At 43.6% G+C, this 26,766-nt stretch overlaps 2 protein-coding genes across 7 annotated transcripts in view; one reads left to right on the forward strand and one right to left on the reverse strand.

Moving 5' to 3' along the window:
- LOC106562868 (rap guanine nucleotide exchange factor 1) overlaps window positions 1-15,663 on the forward strand; it is a 126,672-nt gene extending 111,009 nt beyond the window's left edge. For 2 of the 6 annotated variants that reach the window (XM_045689808.1, XM_045689810.1), the window contains 16 exons: window positions 3,362-3,523; window positions 3,984-4,073; window positions 5,855-5,940; window positions 6,253-6,358; window positions 7,232-7,307; window positions 7,710-7,794; window positions 7,951-8,043; window positions 8,300-8,414; window positions 8,511-8,581; window positions 9,793-9,877; window positions 9,999-10,093; window positions 12,793-12,871; window positions 12,985-13,086; window positions 13,241-13,338; window positions 13,511-13,639; window positions 14,410-15,663. In XM_045689808.1, coding sequence (XP_045545764.1) covers window positions 3,362-3,523; window positions 3,984-4,073; window positions 5,855-5,940; window positions 6,253-6,358; window positions 7,232-7,307; window positions 7,710-7,794; window positions 7,951-8,043; window positions 8,300-8,414; window positions 8,511-8,581; window positions 9,793-9,877; window positions 9,999-10,093; window positions 12,793-12,871; window positions 12,985-13,086; window positions 13,241-13,338; window positions 13,511-13,639; window positions 14,410-14,560 — 1,623 coding nt within the window. In that variant the 3' untranslated portion in view covers window positions 14,561-15,663. The remainder of the gene's footprint in view (window positions 1-3,361; window positions 3,524-3,983; window positions 4,074-5,854; window positions 5,941-6,252; window positions 6,359-7,231; window positions 7,308-7,709; window positions 7,795-7,950; window positions 8,044-8,299; window positions 8,415-8,510; window positions 8,582-9,792; window positions 9,878-9,998; window positions 10,094-12,792; window positions 12,872-12,984; window positions 13,087-13,240; window positions 13,339-13,510; window positions 13,640-14,409) is intronic. The other 4 variants (XM_045689811.1, XM_045689812.1, XM_045689809.1 and 1 more) reach the window with 3 other exon arrangements.
- Window positions 15,664-15,831: 168 nt separating this feature from the next.
- On the reverse strand, window positions 15,832-24,511 carry LOC106562869 (uridine-cytidine kinase 1). Its single transcript, XM_014127924.2, has 7 exons — window positions 24,302-24,511; window positions 23,879-24,038; window positions 23,536-23,632; window positions 17,464-17,606; window positions 17,227-17,321; window positions 16,744-16,792; window positions 15,832-16,661 (listed from the first exon to the last, which is right to left on the reverse strand). Exons 1-7 carry the CDS (start codon window positions 24,386-24,388, stop codon window positions 16,474-16,476), a joined length of 819 nt encoding a protein of 272 aa, XP_013983399.1. The 5' UTR covers window positions 24,389-24,511; the 3' UTR covers window positions 15,832-16,473.
- Between the last annotated feature and the right edge of the window lie 2,255 nt (window positions 24,512-26,766).

Raw genomic sequence — 26,766 nt, forward strand, 5'->3', positions numbered from 1 at the left:
CTCTGTCTGTCTGTCTCTTTCTCTGTCTGTCTGTCTCTTTCTCTGTCTGCCTGTTTCTGTCTCTGTCTGTCGCTGTCGTCTGTCGCTGTGTCTGTCGCTGTGTCTGTCTCTGTCTGTCTTTCTCTCTCTCTCTCTCTCTCTGTGTCTGTCTTTCTCTGTCTCTGTCTGTGTCTCTGTCTGTCTGTGTCTCTGTCTGTCTGTGTCTCTGTCTGTCTGTGTCTCTTTCTCTGTCTGTCTCTTTCTCTGTCTCTGTCTGTCTCTGCCGGTCTGCCTGTCTGTCTCTTTCTGTCTCTCTGTCTGCCTGTGTCTCTTTCTGTCTCTCTGTCTGCCTGTGTCTCTTTCTGTCTCTCTGTCTGCCTGTTTCTGTCTGTCTGTCGCTGTCTGTGTCTCTTTCTGTCTGCCTGTCTCTTTCTGTCTGTCTGTGTCTCTTTCTGTCTGTCTGTCTGTGTCTCTTTCTGTCTGTCTGTGTCTCTTTCTGTCTGTCTGTCTGCCTTTCTTTCTGTCTGTGTCTCTGTCTGTCTGTGTCTCTGTCTGTCTGTGTCTCTGTCTGTCTGTGTCTCTTTCTGTCTGCCTGTTTCTGTCTGCCTGTGTCTCTTTCTGTCTGCCTGTTTCTGTCTGCCTGTGTCGCTTTCTGTCTGCCTGTGTCTCTTTCTGTCTGCCTGTGTCTCTTTCTGTCTGCCTGTGTCGCTTTCTGTCTGCCTGTGTCGCTTTCTGTCTGCCTGTGTCGCTTTCTGTCTGCCTGTGTCGCTGCCTGTCTCTCTGTCTCGGTCTCTCTGTCTCGGTCTCTCTGTCTCGGTCTCTCTGTCTCTCTGTCTCTGTCTCTCTTGTCTGTCTCTGTCTGTTGCTGTCTGTTGCTGTCTGTTGCTGTCTGTCGCTGTCTGTCTGTCGCTGTCTGTCTGTCGCTGTCTGTCTGTCGCTGTGTCTGTCGCTGTGTCTGTCGCTGTGTCTGTCTCTCTGTGCCTGTCTCTCTGTGCCTGTCTGTTGCTGTCTGTCTCTGTCTGTCTTTCTCTGTCTCTTTCTTTCTCTGTCTGTCTGCCTGTCTCTCTCTGTCTCTTTCTCTCTGTCTGTCTCTGTGTCTCTCTGTCTGCCTGTCTCTGTCTCTCTCTGTCTCTCTGTCTGTCTCTGTCTGCCTGTCTCTCTCTGTCTCTTTCTCTCTGTCTGTCTCTGTGTCTCTTTCTGTCTCTGTCTGCCTGTCTCTCTCTGTCTCTTTCTCTCTGTCTGTCTCTGTGTCTCTTTCTGTCTCTGTCTGTCTGCCTGTTTCTGTCTCTGTCTCTTTCTGTCTCTTTCTCTTCTCTGTCTGTTGCTGTCTGTCTCTGTCTGTTGCTGTCTGTCTGTCTGTCGCTGTCTGTCTCTTTCTGTCTGTCTCTTTCTGTCTCTCTCTCTATCTGTCTCTCTCTCTATCTGTCTCTCTCCTATCTGTCTCTCTCTCTATCTGTGTCTGTCTGTCTGTCTTTCTCTGTGTCTGTGTCTCTCTGTCTCTGTCTATCTGTGTCTCTTTCTGTCTCTGTCTGTCTGCCTGTCTCTCTCTGTCTCTATCTGTCTCTCTCTCTTTCTGTCTCTGTCTCTCTGTCGGTCTCTGTCTCTCTGTCTCTATCTGTCTCTCTCTCTTTCTGTCTCTGTCTCTCTTTCTGTCTCTGTCTCTGTCTTTCTGTCTCTGTCTCTCTGTCTGTCTCTTTCTCTGTCTCTGTCTGTCTCTCTGTCTGTCTCTCTGTGTGTCTCTCTGTCTGTCTCTGTCTGTCTCTCTGTGTCTGTCTGTCTGTGTCTCTTTCTGTCTCTGTCTGTCTGCCTGTCTCTCTCTCTCTGTCTGTCTGCCTGTCTCTTTCTCTCTTTCTCTGTCTCTGTCTCTTTGTCTGTCTGTCTCTGTCTGTCTCTCTGTGTCTGTCTATCTGTGTCTCTTTCTGTCTCTGTCTGTCTGCCTGTCTCTCTCTCTCTCTCTCTGTCTGCCTGTCTCTTTCTCTCTTTCTCTGTCTCTGTCTCTCTCTGTCTCTCTGCCTGTCTCTCTCTGTCTCGGTCTCTGTCTGTCTCTTTCTCTGTGTCTCTCTGTCTTTCTGTCTCTGCCTGTCTGCCTGTTTCTGTCTCTGTTTCTGTCTCTGTTTCTGTCTCTGTTTCTGTCTCTGTTTCTGTCTCTGTTTCTGTCTCTTTCTCTGTCTCTTTCTCTGTCTCTTTCTCTGTCTCTTTCTCTGTCTCTTTCTCTGTCTCTTTCTCTGTCTCTTTCTCTGTCTCTTTCTCTGTCTCTTTCTCTGTCTCTTTCTCTGTCTGTCTGTCTGTCTGTCTGTCTGTCTGTCTGTCTGTCTGTCTCTGTCTGTGTCTCTCTGTGTCTCTCTTTCTCTGTCTGTCTCTCTTGTCTGTCTCTTTCTGTCTGTCTCTGTCTGTTGCTGTCTGTCTCTGTGTCTGTCTCTGTGTCTCTCTGTCTGTCTCTTTCTGTCTGTCTTTCTCTGTCTCTTTCTGTCTCTGTCTGTGTCTCTTTCTTTCTCTCTCTGTCTCTGTCTGTTGCGATCTGTCTCTCTGTCTGTCTCTTTCTCTGTCTCTGTCTGCCTGTTTCTCTCTCTCTGTCTCTTTCTGTCTCTGTCTGTCTGTCTGTCTTCTCTCTGTCTGTCTCTCTGTCTGTCTCTTTGTCTCTTTCTCTCTCTTTCTCTGTCTCTCTATCTGTCTCTGTCTTTGTCTGTCTCTCTTTCTGTCTGTGTCTCTTTGTCTGTCTGTCTCTGTCTCTTTGTCTGTCTGTGTGTCTGTCTGTGTGTGCACGCAGACCTGTGTTGTCTGTTAAGTATATTTTATGGTTGTACGTTTGTGGAGAATAGTATGTAGAACATTTGTTGGGTGGAAAGAAAATAAGCAGTCCTTAAGTTTTCAGTGGAAACATAGTTCGTTCTCCCTCCACTTTTGCATACCCTAGGTGCTGTAGGTTTAGTGTGTGTGTGTGGGGGGGGGCACGCATGCCTGTGTGTGTGTGTGTGTGGTGTTATCAGTGATCTATGTGCTGGCTGCTCTGTGTGCTGGTATGTATGCAGGAACATGACGGGGTTGATATGCACAACGTTTTACAGCAGGTTAGCTCTGCTCACCTGGTCACCATGACCACACACATAAATATACCTTTATCTGATGGTGTTTATGGTCAAATCATTGCTTTAGGTGTGTTGTATGTTCAGGTGTGTTCTTGGCTATGTGAAAGGCATAGAAAGATTGATGTCATTCCATTCATTGTTATAGTATGTTGAATTACATTAGTCCAAGTTAGTAGGAGGTGCTGGAGACGTTCATCTGTTCACTTCCTTTTCAGCTTTGACCTGATTCTATCTGCTGTCTTTACCTTGTTCTTTTCTCCTTCCTGGTTTCCCTTCCTACTCTCCACCAATCGAAGAGCTCGGACCAGGTCGCCTTGGCCGATGCCACCCTATTGGCTGGCAGCGGGGACGGGCCCAACGCTTCCCTGGCCGACCGATTGGGCTCTGTGGCCGTCTGTCTTCCTTCCTCTGAGACCACTTCTCTTCTCACTGACTCTCTCCTCCATACCTCGGCAGTGGTGAGCTCGCAGGCAGGCAGGCAGAAAGGCAGACACGCAGGCAGACCGACAGACAAATTTAGCCTAACTCCCAGACCTTATATTCTCACTGACTCTCTCCTCCATACCTCGGCAGTGGTGAGCTCGCAGGCAGAAAGGGAGACACGCAGGCAGACCGACAGACAAATTTAGCCTAACTCCCAGACCTTATATTTTGGCTATTATCCTAACTTGTGATGCTGTATTCTCCTATTCACTATCATGTGTAACAGACACATTTTACTGAAATACTGTACACACTAATCACCAGTGCCACCTGGTGGCCAGTTCTTGACAGTTACGTACAGTAGACACCAAACATCGCAATGTAGTTGAGTGGAAGTGCTTCTCCATGCCTCATCATACCTCTGAGCTTGCTGTCCCCATAGAGATAAAATATGTTCTATTTAATTCCATGGTCGTCCCTCTTCTCTTCACGTAGAGTGTGGACGAGGGTGGCGAGGGTGAGTATGTCAACCTCTACTCATCCAGCCAGGCCAACGGGGAGCTGGAGCTGCCACTCTGCCTCAGAGTAAGTAACACTCAACCTAGATCATAAACTCAGCAATAAAAGAAACGTCCCTTTTTCAGGACCCTGTCTTTCAAAGATAACTTCACAGATCTTCATTGTGAAGGGTTTAAACACTGTTTCCCATGCTTGTTCAATGAACCATAAACAATTAATGAACATGCACCTGCGGAACGGTCATTAAGACACTAACAGCTTACAGACAGTAGGCAATTACGGTCACAGTTATGAAAACTTAGGACACTAAAGAGGCCTTTCTACTGACTCTGAAAAACACCAAAAGAAAGATGCCCAGGGTCCCTGCTCATCTGCGTGAATGTGCCTTAGGCATGCTGCAAGGAGGCATGAGGACTGCAGATGTGGCCAGGGCAATAAATTGCAATGTCCGTACTGTGAGAGACGCCTAAGACAGCGCTACAGGGAGACAGGACGGACAGCTGATCGTACTCGCAGTGGCAGACCACGTGTAACAACACCTGCACAGGATTGGTACATCCGAACATCACACCTGTGGGACAGGTACAGGATGGCATCAACAACTGCCCGAGTTACACCAGGAACGCACAATCCTTCCATCAGTGCTCAGACTGTCCGCAATAGGCTGAGAGATGCTGGACTGAGGGCTTGTAGGCCTGTTGTAAGGCAGGTCCTCACCAGACATCACCGGCAACAACGTTGCCTATGGGCACAAACCCACCATTGCTGGACCAGACAGGACTGGCAAAAAGTGATCTTCACTGACGAGTCGCGGTTTTGTCTCACCAGGGGTGATCGTCGGATTTGTGTTTATCGTCGAAGAAATGAGCGTTACACCGAGGTCTGTACTCTGGAGCGGGATCGATTTGGAGGTGGAGGGTCCGTCATGGTCTGGGGCGGTGTGTCATTGCAGGCAATCTCAGCACTGTGCGTTACAGGGAAGACATCCTCCTCCCTCATGTGGTACCCTTCCTGCAGGCTCATCCTGACATGACCCTCCAGCATGACAATGCCCCCAGCCATACTGCTCGTTCTGTGCGTGATTTCCTGCAAGACATGAATGTCAGTGTTCTGCCATGGCCAGCGAAGAGCCCGAATCTCAATCCCATTGAGCACGTCTGGGACCTGTTGGATCGGAGGGTGAGGGCTAGGGCCGTTCCCCCCAGAAATGTCCGGGAACTTGCAGGTGCCTTGGTGGAAGAGTGAGGTAACATCTCACAGCAAGAACTGGCAAATCTGGTGCAGTCCATGAGGAGGAGATGCACTGCAGTACTTAATGCAGCTGGTGGCCACACCAGATACTGACTGTTACTTTTGATTTTGACCCCCCCCCGCCTTTCTTCAGGGACACATTATTCCATTTCTGTTAATCACATGTCTGTGGAACTTGTTCACTTTATGTCTCAGTTGGTGAATCTTATGTTCATACAAATATTTACACATTTATTTACAATATTTACACGCTGAAAATAAACGCAGTTGACAATGAGAGGACGTTTCTTTTTTTGCTGAGTTTCTGTCCTAACCACAGATCTAGGATAATCATTCTACACACAATCCTAACAGTAACCATTAGGGGGATGATCAAAGATCTGATCCTGTATCAGTGGTTAATATCATTCTACACACAATCCTAACAGTAACCATTAGGGGGATGATCAAAGATCTGATCCTGTATCAGTGGTTAATATCATTATACCTGTGCCAACAGTAATTTTATGAAGACAGCATTTGTGTACATGATGTGTTGGTGTTCCATGTTTCCTGCTCCTCATCCTACCTTGACAGAGCTTACTCTTCCCCAACAGGAGCCCAACTCTGCTGACGACGTTCTTCAAGACCCCTCTCCACAGATGCCCTCCTCCAATAGCAAGGAGGCTCTGGACAAGGACAGGTAAGGGATTGAGTGGCCACTAGGGTCACATTGCATAAACACTCTCCCCTTCAGCCGTTACGTCATTACTTGATCCGGTGATCCTAGAAGATTAAACGCCAATTGAATGAAATGGATACTGATTAATGACCAATTCTATATGTAAGCATAGAGAGAATTATTTGAAGAGACAAAGTCCATTCATCAATTTCAATGGAACACTTTTCATGGGTAACAATTCTATTATAGGTAGTCATTCTATTTCTATGTATATAAATCCAGGTAAACTGATCTAATGGTGCTTCCGTCCATCTGTTTGTCTGTCTGTGTCAGTAGGAGGCAGAAGTCAACAGACTCTGCGCCTTGTGACGAGGAAGTGGATGAGCTCTCTCTCATCGACCACAAAGAGATCATGTCCAGGATTACACTAAAACAAGAGGTAACATAGCCCTCATTCATTACGGCGCTAACAGTATTACCACCAAAGTCTATTGGCTAAGCATTGTATAGAGAAAAGTATGTGGTTGTCTTTGGCTACTGCACTTTCTTTCAATGGGATTCTATTCATAATAACAATATAATATATGCCATTTAGTGGACACTTTTATTCAAAACTAGTTAGTCATCCGTTTTAAGCATTTTAAGAATGTGTGGTCCCAGGTATTCATGTTACATAGTGTTAGTGAGACGCTGAAACAAAAAACTCCAAAAAGGAAACTCTGTCCACTACTGACCTCTAGAATAAATTCTCAGGAACTGCAGGGCACGTTTCTCCATTAAAATTTCCTTTCCTTTTTTCTGTTTGGTGCAGTCTGACAGGCAGGAGAGTCTGTGTGTGTGTGTGTGTGTGATTTGTGTGAAATGGTGGTCCCCACTCTGCAAGGTCAGATGTAGCAAGAGGGAAGGAGAGAAAGAGAGAAAAGGGAGGGAGGAAAGGGGATAAGAGAAGGGAGGTCTGATTAAACAACAAAGGACAGCTGTAGCAGTAAACAAGGGTATTATTGTTGGGGATCTGTCAGCCTGTGTGATCAGCCTGTGTGATCAGCCTGCGTCCTGCGTATGCCAGCCCTCTCTTTCTCTCTCTCCCCCTCTCTCACTCGTCAGTGGAGCTGGTGCAGGGCTGGAAGGGAGGGAGGGTGAGCATGGACAGAGAGAGGCGAGCTGCATTTTGGGCTAGACTGCATTTTTGCCCTAATCCTCATCAATTCTCTACCTAACCCTCTTTCTCTCTACCTCACCCCCCCGCGCTCTTTTTCTCCATCTATTCATCTCTCTTTCTATCTCCATCTCTCTTTCTCATTCTCTCTCTCAGAATGATGATGGTCCTGACGTGCGTGCTGGGTCAGGGGATATTCTGTTAGTCCATGCCACAGAGACGGAACGCAAAGGTAGGTCGCGTTTATCACCGTTTGACAGCAGCCCCCATTAGAATGTGTGGTTCTGGGTCAGTGGCACAGGGTGTGTGTGTGTGTGTGTGTGTGTGTGTGTGTGTGTGTGTGTGTGTGTGTGTTCAAACTGGACGGGATCCGATCACACTTTCTGTTATACAGTACAGTGATGTCAGTATATTCTCCCTTTTCACTCTGACATGTGAACAGTTATAGAATAGATATATCTCACGATAGATTGAACATTCCTGTTTTCCAGATCATTTTTCTCTGTCAGAATGGAGATGGCATATTACCTATCTATTCATGTCCTCTCTCCATGCTTTCTAAAGTTCATAGGATCCATCATTAGTTGTCGACCTCAGACTTAAAGGGGTGGTGTTCTCCTCTGCTCCCCGACAGATCTGGTGTTGTACTGTGAAGCCTTCCTGACCACATACAGGACCTTCATTAGCCCAGAGGACCTCATTAAGAAGCTCCACTACAGATATCCTTTGAAACCCAATGGACATGTGTTGGTCGCCTTGAGTGTCTCGATGGCTAGATAATGTGTGTGTTGGAAAGACAGTGGAAAATGTGTGTGTGCGTATTTACTATGAGGAGAAAGAGTTCAGAATACGTATTCTCCTTCACCACCAAGTACATATACCAGGTTCTGTCACAGTCCAGACACATTTAAGAAGCGGGTCAGCAAGAACACGTTCTTTGTGCTGGTTCGAGTGGTGGATGAGCTGTGGTGAGTATGGATGACCCTCTCTCTCCATAGAGCCACACAAATGGCTTTTTACTCCAAGAAAGACCCAAGGGTCTCCAACAGTTTTTCTGGCCTGTAGCCAGATTGAAGACATTTTGAAGGAATGATTTATTTATTGTCAAATTGGTCTTACAGGATGAGTTAACACATTATTAAACAAATCTATACTACAGTGATAGATAGTGATGGCTAGATGTGGAGGCGTTGACTCACTTATCCCCTGCTCTTTTCCTCCCAGTCTGGTGGAGTTAACGGAGGACATCCTGAAGCAGCTGATGGACCTGGTGTTCAGGCTGGTGTGTAACGGCGAGTTGAGCCTGGCCCGTGTGCTCCGCAAGAACATCCTGGACAAGGTCTGTTCTCTGTTTGACATTTGTTTGGAAATGAAAAGCACCATACTATATACTGTAAATAAAATAAAATGTCATTCTAAACTTATTCTTGTCCAGGTGGAGCAGAAGAAGCTGCTACGCTGCACCAACTCTCTCAAGCCGTTGGCCGCCCGGGGCGTGTCCGCCAGGTAGGGATCAACATGGGGTCAAGGGTCAGGCGAGTATGGAAGGGGGCTAGAGCAACCTCGTCTTGCATTTGCTTGTACTATTGATTTGTTTGCTTTCTCTGTCAATAAGCATTTGTGTGGGTTGATTAAGGAACATTCTCCCTCGGGGGACATTTCCCACGTCTCCATGAGGACAAAAGCTACACTACATGACTAAAAGTATGTGTGGACACCTGCTTGTCGAACATCTCATTGCATAATCATGGGCATTAATATGGCGTTGGTCCCCCCTTTTCTGCCATAACAGCCTCCACTTTTGCTGCGGGGACTTCCTTCCATTCAGCCACAAGAGCATTAGTGAGGTCGGCACTGATGTTGGGCGATTAAGCCTGGCTCACAGTCGGCGTTCTAATTCATCCCAAAGGTGTTCGATGGGGTTGAGTTCAGGGCTCTGTGCAGGCCAGTCAAGTTCTTCCACACCGATCTCGACAAACTATTTCTGTATGGACCTGTTGCCACAAAGTTGGAAGCACAGAATCGTCTAGAATGTCATTGTATGGTGTATTGTTTAGATTTCCCTTCACTGGAACTAAGGAGCCTTAGCTTTGCACCACTCCAGCCGACACTTGGCATTGCGCATTGTGATCTTAGGCTTGTGTGCGGCTACTCAGTCATGGAAACCCATTTCATGAAGCTCCCTACAAACAGTTCTTGTGCTGAAGTTGCTTCCAGAGGCAGTTTGGAACTCGGTAGTGAGTGTTGCATCCGAGGAAAGACCATTTTTACGCGCTTCAGCACTCAGCAGTCCTGTTTTGTGAGCTTGTGTGGCCTACCACACAAGCTCCTAGACATTTCCACTTCTCAATAACAGCACTTACAGTTGAGCAGGGCAGAAATTTGACGATCTGACTTGTTGGAAAGGTGGCATCCTCTGACGGTGCCGTGTTGAAAGTCACTGACCTCTTCAGTAAGGCCATTCTGCTGCCAATGTTTGTCTATGGAGATTGCATGGCGATGTGCTCGATTTTATACACCTGTCATCAACGGGTGTGGCTGAAATAGCCGAATCCACTAATTTGAAGGGTTGTCCATGTACTTTTGTATTTTATAGTCTATTTTAAGCTTAGTGGTTAGAATTAGGGTAAGGGGTTAGGTAAAATAGGATTTTGAATGGAAATTGATTTTAGGCCCCAACGAGGATAGAAGGACATAACTTGTGTGTGTTACTCCAGGCCCGGAACGCTGCATGACTTCCGCAGCCATGAGATCGCCGATCAGCTCACACTACTGGATGCAGAACTGTTCTACAAAATTGAGGTATCAGAGAGCCCCTAACTATCTCTGTTTTTCTTCACCTTCACTGCAGAGAAATTGACATTCTGCTCCAGTGACGGATTTAACTCAATCTCTCCTCTCCTTATTTTTTCAATTTTGATAGATTCCTGAGGTGTTGCTTTGGGCCAAGGAGCAGAATGAGGAGAAGAGTCCGAATCTGACTCAGTTCACAGAGCACTTTAACAACATGAGCTACTGGTGAGAGCTGGACCTGAGCCTATACATACAGCCTGTCTATGCATTACCAAACTCCCACCATATAAATCACCTAGCTTTGTAATGACCAGTCAACATCTCACAATGGCACATTTTCTCTTTCTCACACACACACCATCTCACTTTCAATTCAATTCAAAGGGCTTTATTCACATGTGAAACATACAGTACCAATCAAAGGTTTGGACACACCTACTCTCCCAGGGTTTTTCTTTATTTTTACTATTTTCTACATTGTAGAATAATAGTGGAGGCATCAAAACTATGAAATAACACATATGAAATCATGTAGTAACCAAAAAAGTGTTAAACAAATCAAAATATATTTTAGATTCTTCAAAGTGAGACACCTTTTGCCTTGATGACAGCTTTGCACACTCTTGGCATTCTGTCAACCAGCTTCATGAGGTAGTCACCTGGAATGCACATTTCAATTAACAGGCGTGCCTTAAGTTAATTTGTGGAATTTCTTTCCTTAATGCTTTTGAGCCAATCAGTTGTGTTGTGACAAGGTAGGGGTGGTATACAGAAGATAGCCCTATTTGGTAAAAGACAAAGTCCATGTTATGGCAAGAACAGCTCAAATAAGCAAATAGAAACGACAGTCCATCATTACTTTAAGACATGAAGGTCAATGTGGAAAATGTCAAAAACATTGAAAGTTTCTTCTAGTGCAGTCGCAAAAACCATCAAGTGCTATAATGGAACTGGCTCTCATGAGGACCGCCACAGGAAAGGAAGACCCAGAGTTACCTCTGCTGCAGAGGATAAGTTCGTTAGTTAAGTGCACCTTAGATTGCAGCCCAAATAAATGCTTTACAGAGTTCAAGTAACACATATCTCAACATCAACTGTTCAGAAGAGACTGCGTAAATCAGGCCTTCATGGTTGAATTGCTGCAAAGAAACCACTACTAAAGGACATCAATATGAAGAGACTTGCTTGGGCCAAGAAACACGAGCAATGGAGATTAGACCGGTGAAAATCTGTCTTTTGGTCTGATGAGTCCAAATTTGAGATGTTTGGTTCCAACTGCTGTGTCGTTGTGAGATGCAGAGTAGGTGAACAGATGATCTCCCCATGTGTGATTCCCAATGTGAAGCATGGAGGAGGAGGTGTGGTGGTGCTTTGCTGGTGACACTGTCTGTGATTTATTTAGAATTCAAGGCACACTTAACCAGCATGGCTACCACAGCATTCGACAGCGATACCCAATCCCATCTGGTTTGCACTTAGTGTTAGTATCATTTGTTTTTCAACAGGACAATGACCAAAAACACCTCCAGGCTGTGTAAGAGCTATTTTACCAAGAAGTAGAGTGATGGAGTGCTGCATCAGATGACCCTCCACAATCACCTGACCTCAACCCAATTGAGATGGTTTGGGATGAGTTGAGCTGCAGATATATGGGAACTACTTCATGATTCCATATGTGTTATTGCATAGTTTTGATGTCTTCACTATTATTCTACAATGTAAAAAAATTATGAAAAAGAATGAGAATAAAGAAAAATTAGGTGTCCAAACTTTTGATTGGTACTGTATGTTTACATTGCCAAAGCAAGTGAAATAGATAATAAAAATAACTGAAATAAAAAATGAACAGTAAACATTACACTCACAAAAGTTTCAAAGGATTAGAGACATTTCAAATGTCATATTATGGCTATGTACAGTGTTATAACGATGTGCACATAGTTAAAGTACAAAAGGGTAATACATAGACATAAATAGGGGTTGTATTTACAATGGTGTTTGTTCTTCACTGGTTGCCCTTGTGGTAACAGGTCACATCTTGCTGCTGTGATGGCAAACGGTGGTATTTCACCCAATAGATATGGGAGATTATCAAAATTTGATTTGTTTTCAAATTCTTTGTGGGTCTGTGTAATCTGAGGGAAATATGTGTCTCTAATATGGTCATACATTTGGCAGGAGGTTAGGAAGTACAACTCAGTTTCCATCTCATTTTGTGGGCAGTGTGCACATAACCTGTATTCTCTTGAGAGCCAGGTCTGCCTACGGCGGCCTTTCTCAATAGCAAGGCTATGCTCACTGAGTCTTTACATAGTCAAAGCTTTCCTGAATTTTGGGTCAGTCACAGTGGTCAGGTATTCTACCACTGTGTACTCTCTGTTTAGGGCCAAATAGCATTCCAGTTTGCTCTGTTTTTTGGTCAATTCTTTCCAATGTGTCAAGTAAATTATCTTTTTGTTTTGTCATGATTTTGTTGGGTCTAATTGTGTTGCTGTCCTGTGGCTCTGTGTGGTCTGTTTGTGTTTGTGAACAGAGCCCCAGGACCAGCTTGCTTAGGGGACTTTTCTCCAGGTTCATTTCTCTGTAGGTGATGACTCTGTTATGGAAGGTTTGGGAATCGCTTCCTTTTAGGTGGTTGTAGAATTTAACAGTTATTTTCTGGATTTTGACAATTAGCGGGTATTGGCCTAATTCTGCTCTCTGCATGCATTATTTGGTGTATTGCGTTGTACACGGATGTTTTTGCAGAATTCTGCATGCCGTCTCAATTTGGTGTTTGTCCCATTTTGTGAATTCTTGGTAGGTGAGCGGACCCCAGACCTCACAACCATAAAGGGCAATGGATTCTATAACTGCTTCAAGTATTTTCAGACAGATCCTAATTCTAATTCTCTCACATGCAACACTGTGTGTTTGTCCTCTAGGGTGCGCTCTCTAATCATTCAGCAGGAGAAAGCCCAGGACCGAGAGAAGCTGCTCCTCAAGTTCATCAAGATCATGAAGGTAACCAATCTCGCCATTTATACCACCACAGCTCTTCCTCTTAACTAGTATATTAGTTGATGATTAACTCTCTGGACAACTGTTCTTATCCTGTTTTTCTTTTTTCCATGTAGCACTTACGGAAGTTGAACAATTTCAACTCATACTTGGCAATACTGTCTGCCCTGGACTCGGCCCCCATCCGCAGGCTGGAGTGGCAGAAACAGACCTCAGAGGTGAGTCAGACAGTAGTGGATCAAGTCTGACATAGAGAGATCTAGATATTCATACTCGTGTTTCAATTCTTTCTATGGAGTCTCACTCTAATATACTCAGGTATCGGGGTGTGCTATGGGTATAACACATTGTAACACACTTGTTCTCTCCCAGGGATTGGAGGAATACTGTACGTTGATTGACAGCTCGTCATCTTTCAGAGCGTACCGGGCGGCTCTGGCCGACGTGGAGCCTCCGTGCATCCCATACCTGTAAGTCTGTTTTTATGTCTGTGTTTCGGTACATGTGCAACTGAGCTAGGTAATGTTCAATCAAAGTGTTTGTGTGTATGTGGTTGTGTGTTTTGCCTATTCTTCCTAGGACTGTTTGTCTACATTTAGCCTAATCTCTCTTCCATTTCTCTCTTCTCCTCTCCTTTTCCAGCGGTTTGATCCTGCAGGACCTGACCTTCGTCCATCTGGGGAACCCCGACCTCATCGACGGGAAGGTCAACTTCTCTAAGCGCTGGCAGCAGTTCAACATCCTGGACAGTATGAGGCGCTTCCAGCAAGTGTGAGTATTTATATTATTTAACCTTTATTTAAGCAGGTATGTCCCATTGAGACCCATTGATATGAGGCAACAAGTGTGAGTAGAACTGTTGTCCCATGAGAAAAACATCCACAAATCTCCAAACAGATTGAGAGTGTGGTAACCTCACATTATGATAGATGAATATGTTATATTTAATGTAATTCAATAAGACTACAATAATTATCCCACGAGGTAAGCAGTGATCCACAGTGTACATTACAACCTCCATGTTAACCCCCATACAACAGAGGGTTGACCATGTACACTGAGGATACCAAACGCTAGGAACACCTTCCTAATATTGAGTTGCACCCCCTTTTGCCCTTAGAACAGCCTCAATTCGTAGGGGCATGGACTCTACAAGGTGTTGAAAGCGTTCCACAGGGATGCTGGCCCATGCTGACTCCAATGCTTCCCACAGTTTTGTCAAGTTGGCTGGATGTCCTTTGGGTGGTGGACCATTCTTGATACACACAGGAAACTGTTGAACATGAAAAACCCAGCAGCGTTGGGATGACACACATACATGGCACACAGCTGAATGGCATACATACAAAATCCATGTCTCAAGGCTTAAAAATCCTTCTTTAACCTGTATCCTCCCCTTCATCTACACTGATTGAAGTGAATTTAACAAGTGACATCAATAAGGGATCATAACTTTAATCTGAATTGACCTGGTCAGTCTGTCATGGAAAGACATAGGCATCCCCTTGATCGACTCGTTCTGTCTTTCCCACTCACCCCAGGCATTACGAGCTGAAGCGCAACGACGACATAGTCTGCTTCTTCAACGACTTCAGCGACCATCTGGCCGAGGAGGCGTTGTGGGAGCTCTCACTGAAGATCAAGCCTCGCAACATCACCCGGCGGCGGACGGAGCGCGAGGAGAAGACTTAGGAAGGGGGAGGTTAGCGGTGCGGCGTGGTTCCCGAGACCACAGCCAGGGCTCGCCGAGGGACCTCCACTGTGCTACAGATGGACAGAAAGGATAGATGGATGGACACAATCAACTGGACCTCACTAACAGGGGAAGAACGACTGACTAGGGCTGGGCCAGACCAGAGGTTATACAGTAGGCTAGTAGGGGGGAAAAGACTACCATGGTTTACAGTGACTCTGTGCTGCTCTGATACACTGGGAGATTATGGGGGGGTTATGATTGGAGTTACATTGGGTTCTCTCCGCCCAGAACTGCAGTTGGCAAATTCCTAACCAACGGGAGGTGAGAGAGGAAAAAGACTGGTGCCAAGGAGAAGAGGAAAACTTCATATAAGGAGAGGAGGTGGAGATGTCGAACAACGGAAGAGACTGCTCCCTGTCCTCTCCCATTTTAATGTATAAATGTGTGTGAGGTGAAAGCTCCTCTAGACACTCAGATATTCCCTCCCTCACCCTACAGAGTGTGGGCCATCCTTGGGTCAGTCCCTACTGCTCCCTCTCTTGACTTAACTTCCCTCAAACATGGAAGGAAGAGGAACTTCCTTGTATCCATGGAATCTTCCTCAGTATTCCGGACTATATTCTGCCATGAACTCTGTCACAATGCAGACTTGACTGGGCAGGGATGTGGTTTTGGAAATGGAAAATTGAGGGGTTAGGCGAGGTGGAGGACCACAAAGGGACTAGACTTGTAACAAGAGTGTATTATTATTAATATTATGAATCATATATGGTTATGATTTATTATATACAGTGCTCCTTTTGTTCTTAAAAAGGATTGTCTATTAAGAGAAGTGCCATACAAATGTGCACTCAAAAAAGCAAAGCAAAAAACTATACACACAAAAAGAGAAGTACTAAAGATGCTGTCATATTCAATCATCATGTGCCATGTTTGAGTAAGAGAGCTGTCAGGCAACCAGGCGCGTGTCCCAGTAAAGAGGGGGTGTGTGTCTGGGTGGGATCTGTGCTTGTCAGTCCATTGTGTGCTGTAGTTATTCATTATTCCTTTGGAATAATGGTGTCATCCAACTCCAATAAAACTGCTCAGTTTCTATACATCACTGTCTAATGAATGGAAGACGTTTGTCATACTATGCTACTTACTTCCTCCTTATGGGCCAAATCCCAACAAGATCTGCACTTGTAACTTTTACATTATCATGCATTGATGTCAATGGGAGGCTTGTTGTGCTCGCACATTAGGGTAAAAAATAAGCACAAGCCTCTGATAGTGAACATATTTTATTTCTTAAATATCATGGTCATTAGGAAAATGCTTTAAAAAATAAACTCACAAGGCATGAATTTACCATGGCATCAAGGGATGATCCAGCAAATATTTCACAATGCAAACAGCCTACGAAGCACTGAAGTGCACACATTAGGTGATAAATATTGTAGTTATCTGATTTCCACATGTTCAGATTACAATATAACACATTTTAAGCAACAAACAAAGCCAAAATCAAAACAGACATTTAAAAAAAGCTTTTATTCCGCCATCTCACTCCTATGTCAGCTGGAGGTAGTCAAACCACTGCAGGGTAAAAATGTACACATGGAAGACGGAGTAATTAAAAAAGAGAAGAGTTGTGTCATACCTGCTCTAACTGTTTCAGTGATATATTAATGAATTATTTTTGATGCGTCTTGGATGTATTCTCAAGGCTTCCCTATCTGACTGGATGCTCTGCAGTCTGCAGGTGAGTTACAGGAGCTAGTCTCCCCCAGACCTAGTCAGTAAAAGCATCAACCCTCAATTCTAAATACATACTACAAAACACATATTTTATACATATACATATATATATATATATATATATATATATAGTAGACAGACTGACAGACAGTAAACACTGATTTCTGTCTCAGTGGGGGCGACTGCTGGGCTCTAGTAGGACCCTCTTCCCTGGGGGAAAGTTGGCCAGGTCCCCCTGCTCCGAGGCGGCCCGCTTGAAGCCCCGGCTGTGCCCGTTGACTGCTCCTCCACGGTGCCACTTACAGAGGTCCCCATTCAAGATGTCCTGGATGTGCTGCACAATGAGGTTGATGGCCACTGCGGAGAGAAAGGCAGATTAATATGAGAGGAAAGGAGAGAGGGATGGAGATTCTTCATGAGTCATGAGCATTATTATTACCCATGTTGTCAACTCCTCGAGGAATAATGACATCTGCATATTTCTTGGTCTGGAAAAAAAGGACCATTATCAATCTTATTTTGGTAGCTAATTCTCTGAAAAGACTGGACTTTGAGCAGAATATACAGCACCAGTCAAAAGTTTGGACACACCTACTCATTCAAGGGTTTTTCTTTATCTTTTACTATTTTCTACATTGTAGAATAATAGTGAAGACATAAACTATGAAATAACACATATGGAATCATGTAGTAACCAAAAATATGTTCAACAAATCAAAATATATGTATTTTAGATTCTTCAAAGTAGCCACCCTTTGCCTTGACAGCTTTGCGCACACTTGTAATTGAGTCACATTTAAACGTCTCACTGATGTAAATCAGCTGACAATGTGTCATTGTGTCCATAATTAGGCTTATTAATAATGAATTAGTGTCCATTATCTGTTTGTGTATTGTGAGTGTTGCAGCGCTGGACATTTACAGGCAAACAGAACTCCTCGAAGGCTGGCTTAACGAACGTGGTGTACTGGGTGAGAATCTGCTCCAGGTCTCTGCCTCGCTTCATATCCCGCAGAACTGCAGGTAAAATCCACAACAAGCAGATCAGGACCAAGACGTGACAAGTATGTATATCAAAGACGCTAGAGTAAAGTATCAGTATGGAAGTGCATATGACAATCTATGGATGGTACATCCTCTTAATTTGTGTCAGTAGTACCTCTGCGAGACAGTCTGACATCAGAGTCTGTGTCCACAAAGAGCTTCATGTGAAACATATCCCTCACTTCCTGAGAGTAGAAAACCAGGATCCCTTCAAACAGAACCACGTCAGCCGGGTACACTGTTATCCTGTCCTGCAGCCTGGAACACACACACACATGAACTAAGCAACACATTTAGTACACACAAAGACACAATCTATACACAGACTAACTTTCACATGAATGCATGCATGATTGGTATGTTTACTGAACAAAAATATAAACGCAACATGCAACAATTTCAAAGAGTTACAGTTCAAATATGGAAATCAGTCAATTGAAAAAATCATTAGGCCCTAATCTATGGATTTCACATGACTGGGAACACAGATATTCAGCCATTGGTCACAGATACCTTAAAAAAATAAAAGGTAGGTATGACCACCATACACCTCAAGAAGTGTGAAGTTCCTGGATATTGGCAGGAACTGGAACATGCTGTCGATCCAGAGCATCCCAAACATCCTCAATGGGTGACTGGTGTCTGGTGAGTATACAGGCCATGGAAGAACTGGGACATTTTCAGCTTCCATGAACTGTGTACAGATCCTTGCAACATGGGGCCGTGCATTATCATACTGAAACATGAGGTGATGGCGGCAGTGGGCCTGACTGGGCCTCAGGATTTCGTCACGGTATCTCTGTGCATTCAAATTGTAATCGATAAAATGCAATTGTGTTCGTTGTCCGTAGCTTATGGCTGCCTATAGCATAACCCCACCCCCACCATGGGGCACTCTGTTCACACTGTTGACAATAGCAAACCGCTCGCCCACACGATGCCATACACGTGGTCTGCATTTGTTAGGCCAGACATACTACCAAATTCTCTAAAACGATGTAGGAGGCAGCTTATGGTAGAGAAATTAACATTAAATTCTGGCAACCGATGTATTGTATTACTGTTGATGATATCTGGACATGTGCATGTACACCCTGGCCCATCTACTGTTGCTAGCCCCAATTCTGACTTGTGCTCTGATATCTGCTTCACTGATTTCTGCTCCTGTAAAAGCCTGGGTTTTCTGCACGTTAACACTAGACGCATATTACCTAAAATGTATCAATTGAAAGTGTGGGTTCACAGCTCCAGTCCAGATGTGTTGGTCATTACTGAGACGTGGTTAAGGAAGAGTGTTTTGAATACTGATGTTAACCTTTCTGGTTATAACATTTTTCAGCAAGATAGATCTTCCAAAGGTGGGGGTGTAGCAATCTTTACCAAGGATCACCTTCAGTGCTCGGTTGTCTCCACCAAGTCAGTCCCCAAACAATTTGATTTGATGGTTTTAAACATTAAACTTTCAAATAGCTCTTCGTTGACTGTTGTTGGGTGCTCTCGTCCTCCATCAGCACCAGCCTGTACCCTACCTGCCCTAAGCTCTCTCCTGGCCCCTTACACTAAGTCTGAATTTGTCCTGCTCGGTGACATAAACTGGGACATGCTTAAACCACCTGCCCAAGTCCTAAAGCAATGGGACTCCCTAAATCGTTCTCAGATTATTACCAATCCCACAAGGTATGACTCCAAACACCCAGAAAACATCTCCTCAATGTTATCCTCACAAATAATCCTGATAGGTATCAGTCTGGTGTTTTCTGTAATGACCTTAGTGATCACTGTTTTACAGCATGTGTTCGTAATGGCTGCTCAGTGAAACGACCTGTCCTGATTTGTCATAGACGCTTGCTAAAAAACTTTAATGAGCAAGCCTTCCTTCATGAACTGGCCTCTGTAAAATGGTATAGAATCAGCTTGATCCCCTCTGTCGAAGACGCTTGGACCTTCTTTATTGATATTTTCAGTGATATTGTTAAGAAAATGAGAATTAAAAACAGGTTCAGCCCCTGGTTCGACCGTGATCTTGAAGAGTTACTCCACCTCAACAATTACATTTGGCGAAAGGCTCGGCACACGCATACTCAGGCTGACTGGCTCTCGTTCAGGCAAATGAGAAATAAGTGCACTCAGGCTATCTGGAAGGCCAAAGTTAGTTACTTTAAGGAGCAGTGGGTCTAACACTAAGAAGTTCTAGAAAACGGTTAAAGACCTGGAGAATAAACCCTCCTCCTCACAGCTGCCCATGTCCCTTAATGTTGATGATGTAGTTGTTACTGACAAGAAGCACATGGCTGAGCTCTTTAATAACCACTTCATTAAGTCAAGATTCCTATTTGACTCAGCCATGCCTCCTTGCCCGTCCAACATTTCCTCATCTCCCACCCCTTCTAATGCGACTATCCCCGATGCTTCTCCCTCTTTTTCTCCTGCCCCGTTACAAAGTTTCTCCCTGCAGGCAGTCACTGAGTCCGAGGTGCTAGAGGAGCTCCTGAAACTTGACCCCAAAAAAACATCTGGGTCAGATGGTTTAGACCCTTTCTTCCTTAACCTGTTGGGGGTAGGGGGCAGTATTAACACGGCCGGATAAAAAACGTACCCGATTTAATCTGGTTATTACTACTGCCCAGAAACTAGAATATGCATATAATTATTGGCTTTGGATAGAAAACACCCTAAAGTTTCTAAAACTGTTTGAATGGTGTCTGTGAGTATAACAGAACTCATATGGCAGGCAAAAACCTGAGAAGATTCTGTATAGGAAGTTCCCTCTCTGACCATTCCTTGAGCTTCTTGACTCTGTTTATTGAAGACTGAGGATCTTTGCTGTAACGTGACGCTTCCTACGGCTCCCATAGGCTCTCAGAAGGCGGGAAAAAGCTGAATGATGTAATTCCAGCCACTGGCTGAAACACATTAGCGCTTTTGGCAGTGCTCTATCAGAGGACAATGGGCTGAGGCGCGTGCCCGAGTCGACCCCATGTTTTTATTTTCTTTCGTCTTTGAACCTAAACACAGATTCCCGGTCGGAATATTAGCGCTTTTTTTACGAGAAAAATGGCATAAAAATGTATTTTAAACAGCGGTTGACATGCTTCGAAGTATGGTAATGGAATATTTAGAAGTTTTTGTCACGAAATGCGTCGTGCGCGTCACCCTTCTTTACCATTCGGATAGTGTCTTGAACGCACGAACAAAACAGAGGATATTTGAACATAACTATGGATTATTTTGAACCAAACCAACATTTGTTATTGAAGTAGAAGTCCTGGGAGTGCATTCTGACGAAGACAGCAAAGGTGGTAACATTTTTCTTATAGTAAATCTGATTTTGGTGAGTGCTAAACTTGGTGGGTGTCTAAATAGCTAGCCCTGTGATGCCGGGCTATCTACTGAGAATATTGCAAAATGTGCTTTCACCGAAAAGCTATTTTAAAATCGGACATAGCAAGTGCATAGAGGAGTTCTGTATCTATAATTCTTAAAATAATTGTTATGCTTTTTTGTGAACGTTTATCGTGAGTAATTTAGTAAATTCACCGGAAGTTTGCGGGGGGTATGCTAGTTCTGAACGTCACATGCTAATGTAAAAAGCTGGTTTTTGATATAAATATGAACTTGATTGAACAAAACATGCATGTATTGTATAACATAATGTCCTAGGGTTGTCATCTGATGAAGATCATCAAAGGTTAGTGCTGCATTTAGCTGTGGTTTGGGTTTATGTGACATTATATGCTAGCTTGAAAAATGGGTGTCTGATTATTTCTGGCTGGGTACTCTGCTGACATAATCTAATGTTTTGCTTTCGTTGTAAAGCCTTTTTGAAATCGGACAGTGTGGTTAGATTAACGAGAGTCTTGTCTTTAAAATGGTGTAAAATAGTCATATGTTTGAGAAATTGAAGTAATAGCATTTCTAAGGTATTTGAATAACGCGCCACGGGATTCAACTGGCTGTTGAGTAGATGGGACGATTTCGTCCCGCCGACCCTAGAGAGGTTAAGGTTGCAGCCCCTATCATCGCCAAGCCTATCTCCGATCTTTTTAACCTCTCTCTCCTTTCTGGGGAGGTTCCCATTGCTTGGAAGGCAGGCACAGTTCATCCTTTATTTAAAGGGGGAGATCAAGCTGATCCTAGCTGTTATAGGCCCATTTCTATTTTGCCCTGTTTATCAAAAGTGTTGGAAAAACTTGTCAATAATCCACTGACTGGCTTTCTTGATGTCTATAGTATTCTCTCTGATATGCAATCTGGTTTCTGCTCAGGTTATGGAAACCTTAAAGGTCCTCAACGATGTCACCATTGCCCTTGATTCAAAGCAATGTTGTGTTGCTATTTTTATTGACTTGGCCAAAGCTTTTTGATACAGTAGACCATTCCATTCTTGTTGGCCGGCTAAGGAGTATTGGTGTCTCTGAGGGGTCTTTGGCCTGGTTTGCTAACTACCTCTCTCAAAGAGTGCAGTGTATAAAGTCAGAAATCTGCTGTCTCAGCCACTGCTTGTCACCAAGGGAGTACCCCAAGGCTCAAACCTGAGCCCCACGCTCTTCTCAATTTCATCAACAACATAGCCCAGGCAGTAGGAAGCTCTCTCATCCATTTATATGCAAATGATAGTCTTATACTCAGCTGGCCCCTCCCCAGATTTTGTGTTAAATGCTTTCTCTACTCTTAACCTTGTTCTGAACACCTACAAAACAAAGGTCATGTGGTTTGGTAAGAAGAATGCCCCTCTCCCCACAGGTGTGATTACGACCTCTGAGGGTTTATAGCTTGAGGTAGTAACCTCATACAAGTACTTGGGAGTATGGCTAGACAGTACACTGTCCTTCTCTCAGCACATACCAAAGCTGCAGGCTAAAGTTACATCTAGACTTGGTTTCCTCTATCGTAATCGCTCCTCTTTCACCCCAGCTGCCAAACTAACCCTGATTCAGATGACCATCCTAACCATGCTAGATTACGGAGACATAATTTATAGATCAGCAGGTAAGGGTGCTCTTAAGCGGCTAGATGTTCTTTACCATTCGGCCATCAGATTTGCCACCAATGCTCCTTATATGACACATCACTGCACTCTATACTCCTCTGCAAACTGGTAATCTCTGTATACCCGTTGCAAGACCCACTGGTTGATGCTTCTTTATTAAACCCTCTTAGGCCTCACTCCCCCCTATCTGAAATATCTACTGCAGCCCTCTGCCAGTCACATTCTGTTAAAGGTCCCCAAAGCACACATCCCTGAGTCGTTCGTCTTTTCAGTTCGCTGTAGCTAGCGACTGGAACAAGCTGCAACAAACACTCAAACTGGACAGTTTTATCTCCATCTCTTCATTCAAAGACTCAATCATGGACACTCTTACTGACAGTTGTGGCTGCTTTGCGTGATGAATTGTTATCTCTACCTTCTTGCCCTTTGTGCTGATGTCTGTGCCCAATGTTTGTACCATGTTTTGTGCTGCTACCATGTTGTGTTGCTGCCTTGCTATGTTGTCATCTTAGGTCTCTCTTTATGTAGTGTTGTTTCTCTTGTCGTGATGTGTGTTTTGTCCTATTTTTATATGTTATTTATTTTTAATCCCAGCCCCTGTCCCCACTGGAGGTCTTTTGCCTTTCGGTAGGCTGTCATTGTAAATAAGAATTTGTTCTTAACTGACTTGCCTAGTTAAATAAATAAATAAAAAACAGCTCTGGTGGACATTCCTGCAGTCAGCATGCCAATTGCACGCTCCCTCAACTTGAGACATCTGTGGCATTTTGTTGTGTGACAAAACGGCACATTTTAGAGTGCACTTGTGTAATGATCATGCTGTTTAATCAGCTTCTTGATATGCCACACCTGTCAAGTGGATTCTTTATCTTGACAAAGGAGAAATGCTCACTAACAGGGATGTAAACCAATTTGTGCCCAACATTTTGGAGAAATAAGCTTTATGTGCGTATGAATTTTTTATTTTATTTTTCTGCTCATGAAACATGGGACCAACACTTTACATGTTGCATTTATATTTTTGTTCGGTGTGTTTGCAGATGAGCTGGGTTAGAGACATCTTAGGTCAAAGGTCATGTCTTTGTTCAAGAGTCAACTATCTGAGCTCTGGAATGCCTTTTTGACCTGGTCTGTCTGAATTCAAGAAGGGCATTTCCAACTGAAATGGTATGTTTCCATATGGAATGTTTACCACACCTGGAATGCGTGACAAAGTCATATGTCGGCACCTCCACCACTGTCCCCTCCACAATATCCTTCAGGGTTTGGTACATCAACTCGTTGTCGAAAGCATCTGTAATAAACAATTCAACGTTATTCACTTTTTCCATCCAGATATGCATTTATTTTATGTTTATAATAATGATTACTTAAGTTAACCTACAGTTTTCGCATTGTAGCTACAGTTAGAACATTTGCCATTGCTTGATGGAAATGCATTAATTAATTGAATTAATGTAATCTAGTGAGTGATAAGTGCCTGATGTTATTACAACAATTATACTTATGTTATTACAATATCCATACAGGCCTGTAGTACCTGGGTGGTCAAAATTGTACTGGCCCTTCAGTGCCCTGGCCTTCTGGTCAGGTGTCAAGACTTTGTAGAAGCTGTCTTGGCTGATGATGGCCACTTTCCTCTGACGATGGTCCACCTTGTTCTGGCCCAGCAACTCCATGATTTTTGCACATACTGTTGACTAAAAATCAGAAACATAATTTCAGTTTGATAAGGTTGGGGCACAGCCATATCAGAGTGAAGTAGCTGGCACATTTCAAGACAATAATTTAATAGATGGCTTGGTGTCAAGTGACATCCTGATGTGTTTGATTTCAGTTCATTGGAAAAACGAAAACTAGCTAACGTTAGCTAGCTACTTTACTGATTGTTGAAACGACCTAGCTAGCTACCCTGACAGCTAGCTAGACAACTATTATTATGTAGCTAGTTAACGTTACCTACCTTGCCACTGGCAGTTCCTCCGCTAACACCGATCAGAAACGGACGGTGCCTGGGCCGCTCCATCTCGAGCGGTCTGACAGCAGTCATGTCGGGTCAATTGTCAAAAAACAGCACGCTTTTGTTGCTAGTCAGCTGCCTTCCAAAACAATAATGTGTTCCCGTTCATTTTTGTAAATACGCGAGAACACGGCCAAGCACTTCCTGGGGCAAAACTAATGTTTGTAAAAACGTCAAAATAAGAGTCCTCATTTGAAACTCTTTAAATAAGTGTTTATTCTGTAACGTGCCATTCAATTGTCCACCATTCAGTTGTTATAATCATGTTATATTGCTTAGGTCTACTGGTTATCTGATAAGCATCGATGCAGGAGGAAATAAAATCGGGGGGGGTGGACGGACGGACGGACGTCCCAAGGATCCCAGATAGCAAGATATATACACACAAACACACACACACGAGACCACCAAGAGGAGCCCAATATAATTTTCATGGAAACAATCATCAAATGCCATGCTTATGTGGAGTGATGCACAATGATGATTAACAACCACTCAACAGTTGTTCAAGTGTTCGTTTTCTACATGTAGGCTATTTTAGACTCAAATGTCTAAGGGGGGGAACTGCACACAGCACAGTATCTACTGAAATTCCAAATTCAGGCAAATTGTGTGCTTTCAAAATAACTGGGAACTCTGAAAAATATGAGGTCAAATCGTGACTTCTTCAGGTCGGAAAGTCAGGGCTTGTTTTTTCACAGTTGTCTTGAATGCACTGAAGTTGGAGGTTTCCAAGTTCCCAGTTGTTTTGAACGCACCAGGTGTCCCCCATATGACCTCACAATTGTGTCATAATGAGTAAAAAAGAAACCTGCAGAGACAGTGCAAAGGTGTTTCAAAACTGCCTGCATCCTGAAGAGTATTTTTTTTAGCTTACCATTGACAACTGGAGTGAATCTACACTGTAACCTTTATTTAAATAGGCAAGTCAGTTAACAAATTCTTATTTACAATGACGGCCTACACCAGCCAAACCCAGACAACGCTAGGCCAATTGTGCCCTATGGGACTCCCCATCACGGCCGGTTGTGACAAAGCCTGGATCCGAACCAGGATGTCTGTAGTGACTCCTCGCGCTGAGACCGCTTGCCTTAGACCGCTGCGCCACTCGGGAGCCCTAATAGGCACCCAACAAGGTGCCTAGATTTTTTTCTAATGAATACATTTTTCTTTCTAATTGCAGTTGTCCCATAATTTCTATAGACATTTCTTAATTTCTACTTTGGAAAAAGTATTTAATATCGAGGCTAAACTGATTGTGTGGACAAACTATAGGAATATACTTGTGAGAAGCTTAGGCTATTAACCTACCTCAAAACACAAGTTAGGCCTACAAAGATATCCTGGTAGACTGAATGGTCGATGTTGTTTTTTGTTTTTAACCTCTTGCATCTAGACGTTCCGCTAGTGGATGGAATGGAAGAACATGGCGCGAAATACAAAAACCTCAAAAATGCAATCATTTCAATTTTTCAAACATATGACTATTTTACACCATTTTAAAGACAAGACTCTCGTTAATCTAACCACATTGTCCGATTTCAAAAAGGCTTTACAGCGAAAGCAAAACATTAGATTATGTTAGGAGAGTACATAGCCAAAAACAATCACACAGCCATTTTCCAAGCAAGCATATATGTCACATAAACCCAAAACACAGCTAAAAGAAGCACTAACCTTTGATGATCTTCATCAGATGACACTCCTAGGACATTATGTTATACAATACATGCATGTTTTGTTCAATCAAGTTCATATTTATATCCAAAAACAGCTTTTTACATTGGCATGTGATGTTCAGAACATGCATTCCCACCCAAAACATCCGGTGAATTTACTAAATTACTCATTATAAACGTTGACAAAATACATAACAATTATTTTAAGAATTATAGATACAGAACTCCTTTATGCAATCGCTATGTCGGATTTTAAAATAGCTTTTCGGCGAAAGCACATTTTGCAATATTCTGAGTACATAGCTTAGCCATCACGGCTAGCTATTCAGACACCCGCTAACTTCGAGGCTCACTAAACTCAGAATTACTATTAGAAAAATTGGATTACCTTTGCTGATCTTTGTCAGAATGCACTCCCAGGACTGCTACTTCCACAAGAAATGTTGTTTTTGTTCCAAATAATCCATATTTATGTCCAAATACCTCCGTTTTGTTCGTGCATTCAGGTCACTATCCAAAGGGTAATGCGCGAGCGCATATCGAGACAAAAAATTGTAAATGTTCCTTTACCGTACTTAGAAGCATGTCAAACGCTGTTTAAAATCAATTTTTATGGTATTTTTCTCGTAAAATAGCGATAATATTCCAACCAGACAATACTGTATTCATTCAAAGACGAAAAGAAAAAACAGCATGGTCTCGTGAATGCGCATCTCCAATCTCTTTGTC

This window comes from Salmo salar, chromosome ssa11, assembly GCF_905237065.1.
Source record: "Salmo salar chromosome ssa11, Ssal_v3.1, whole genome shotgun sequence".
NCBI lineage: Eukaryota > Metazoa > Chordata > Actinopteri > Salmoniformes > Salmonidae > Salmo > Salmo salar.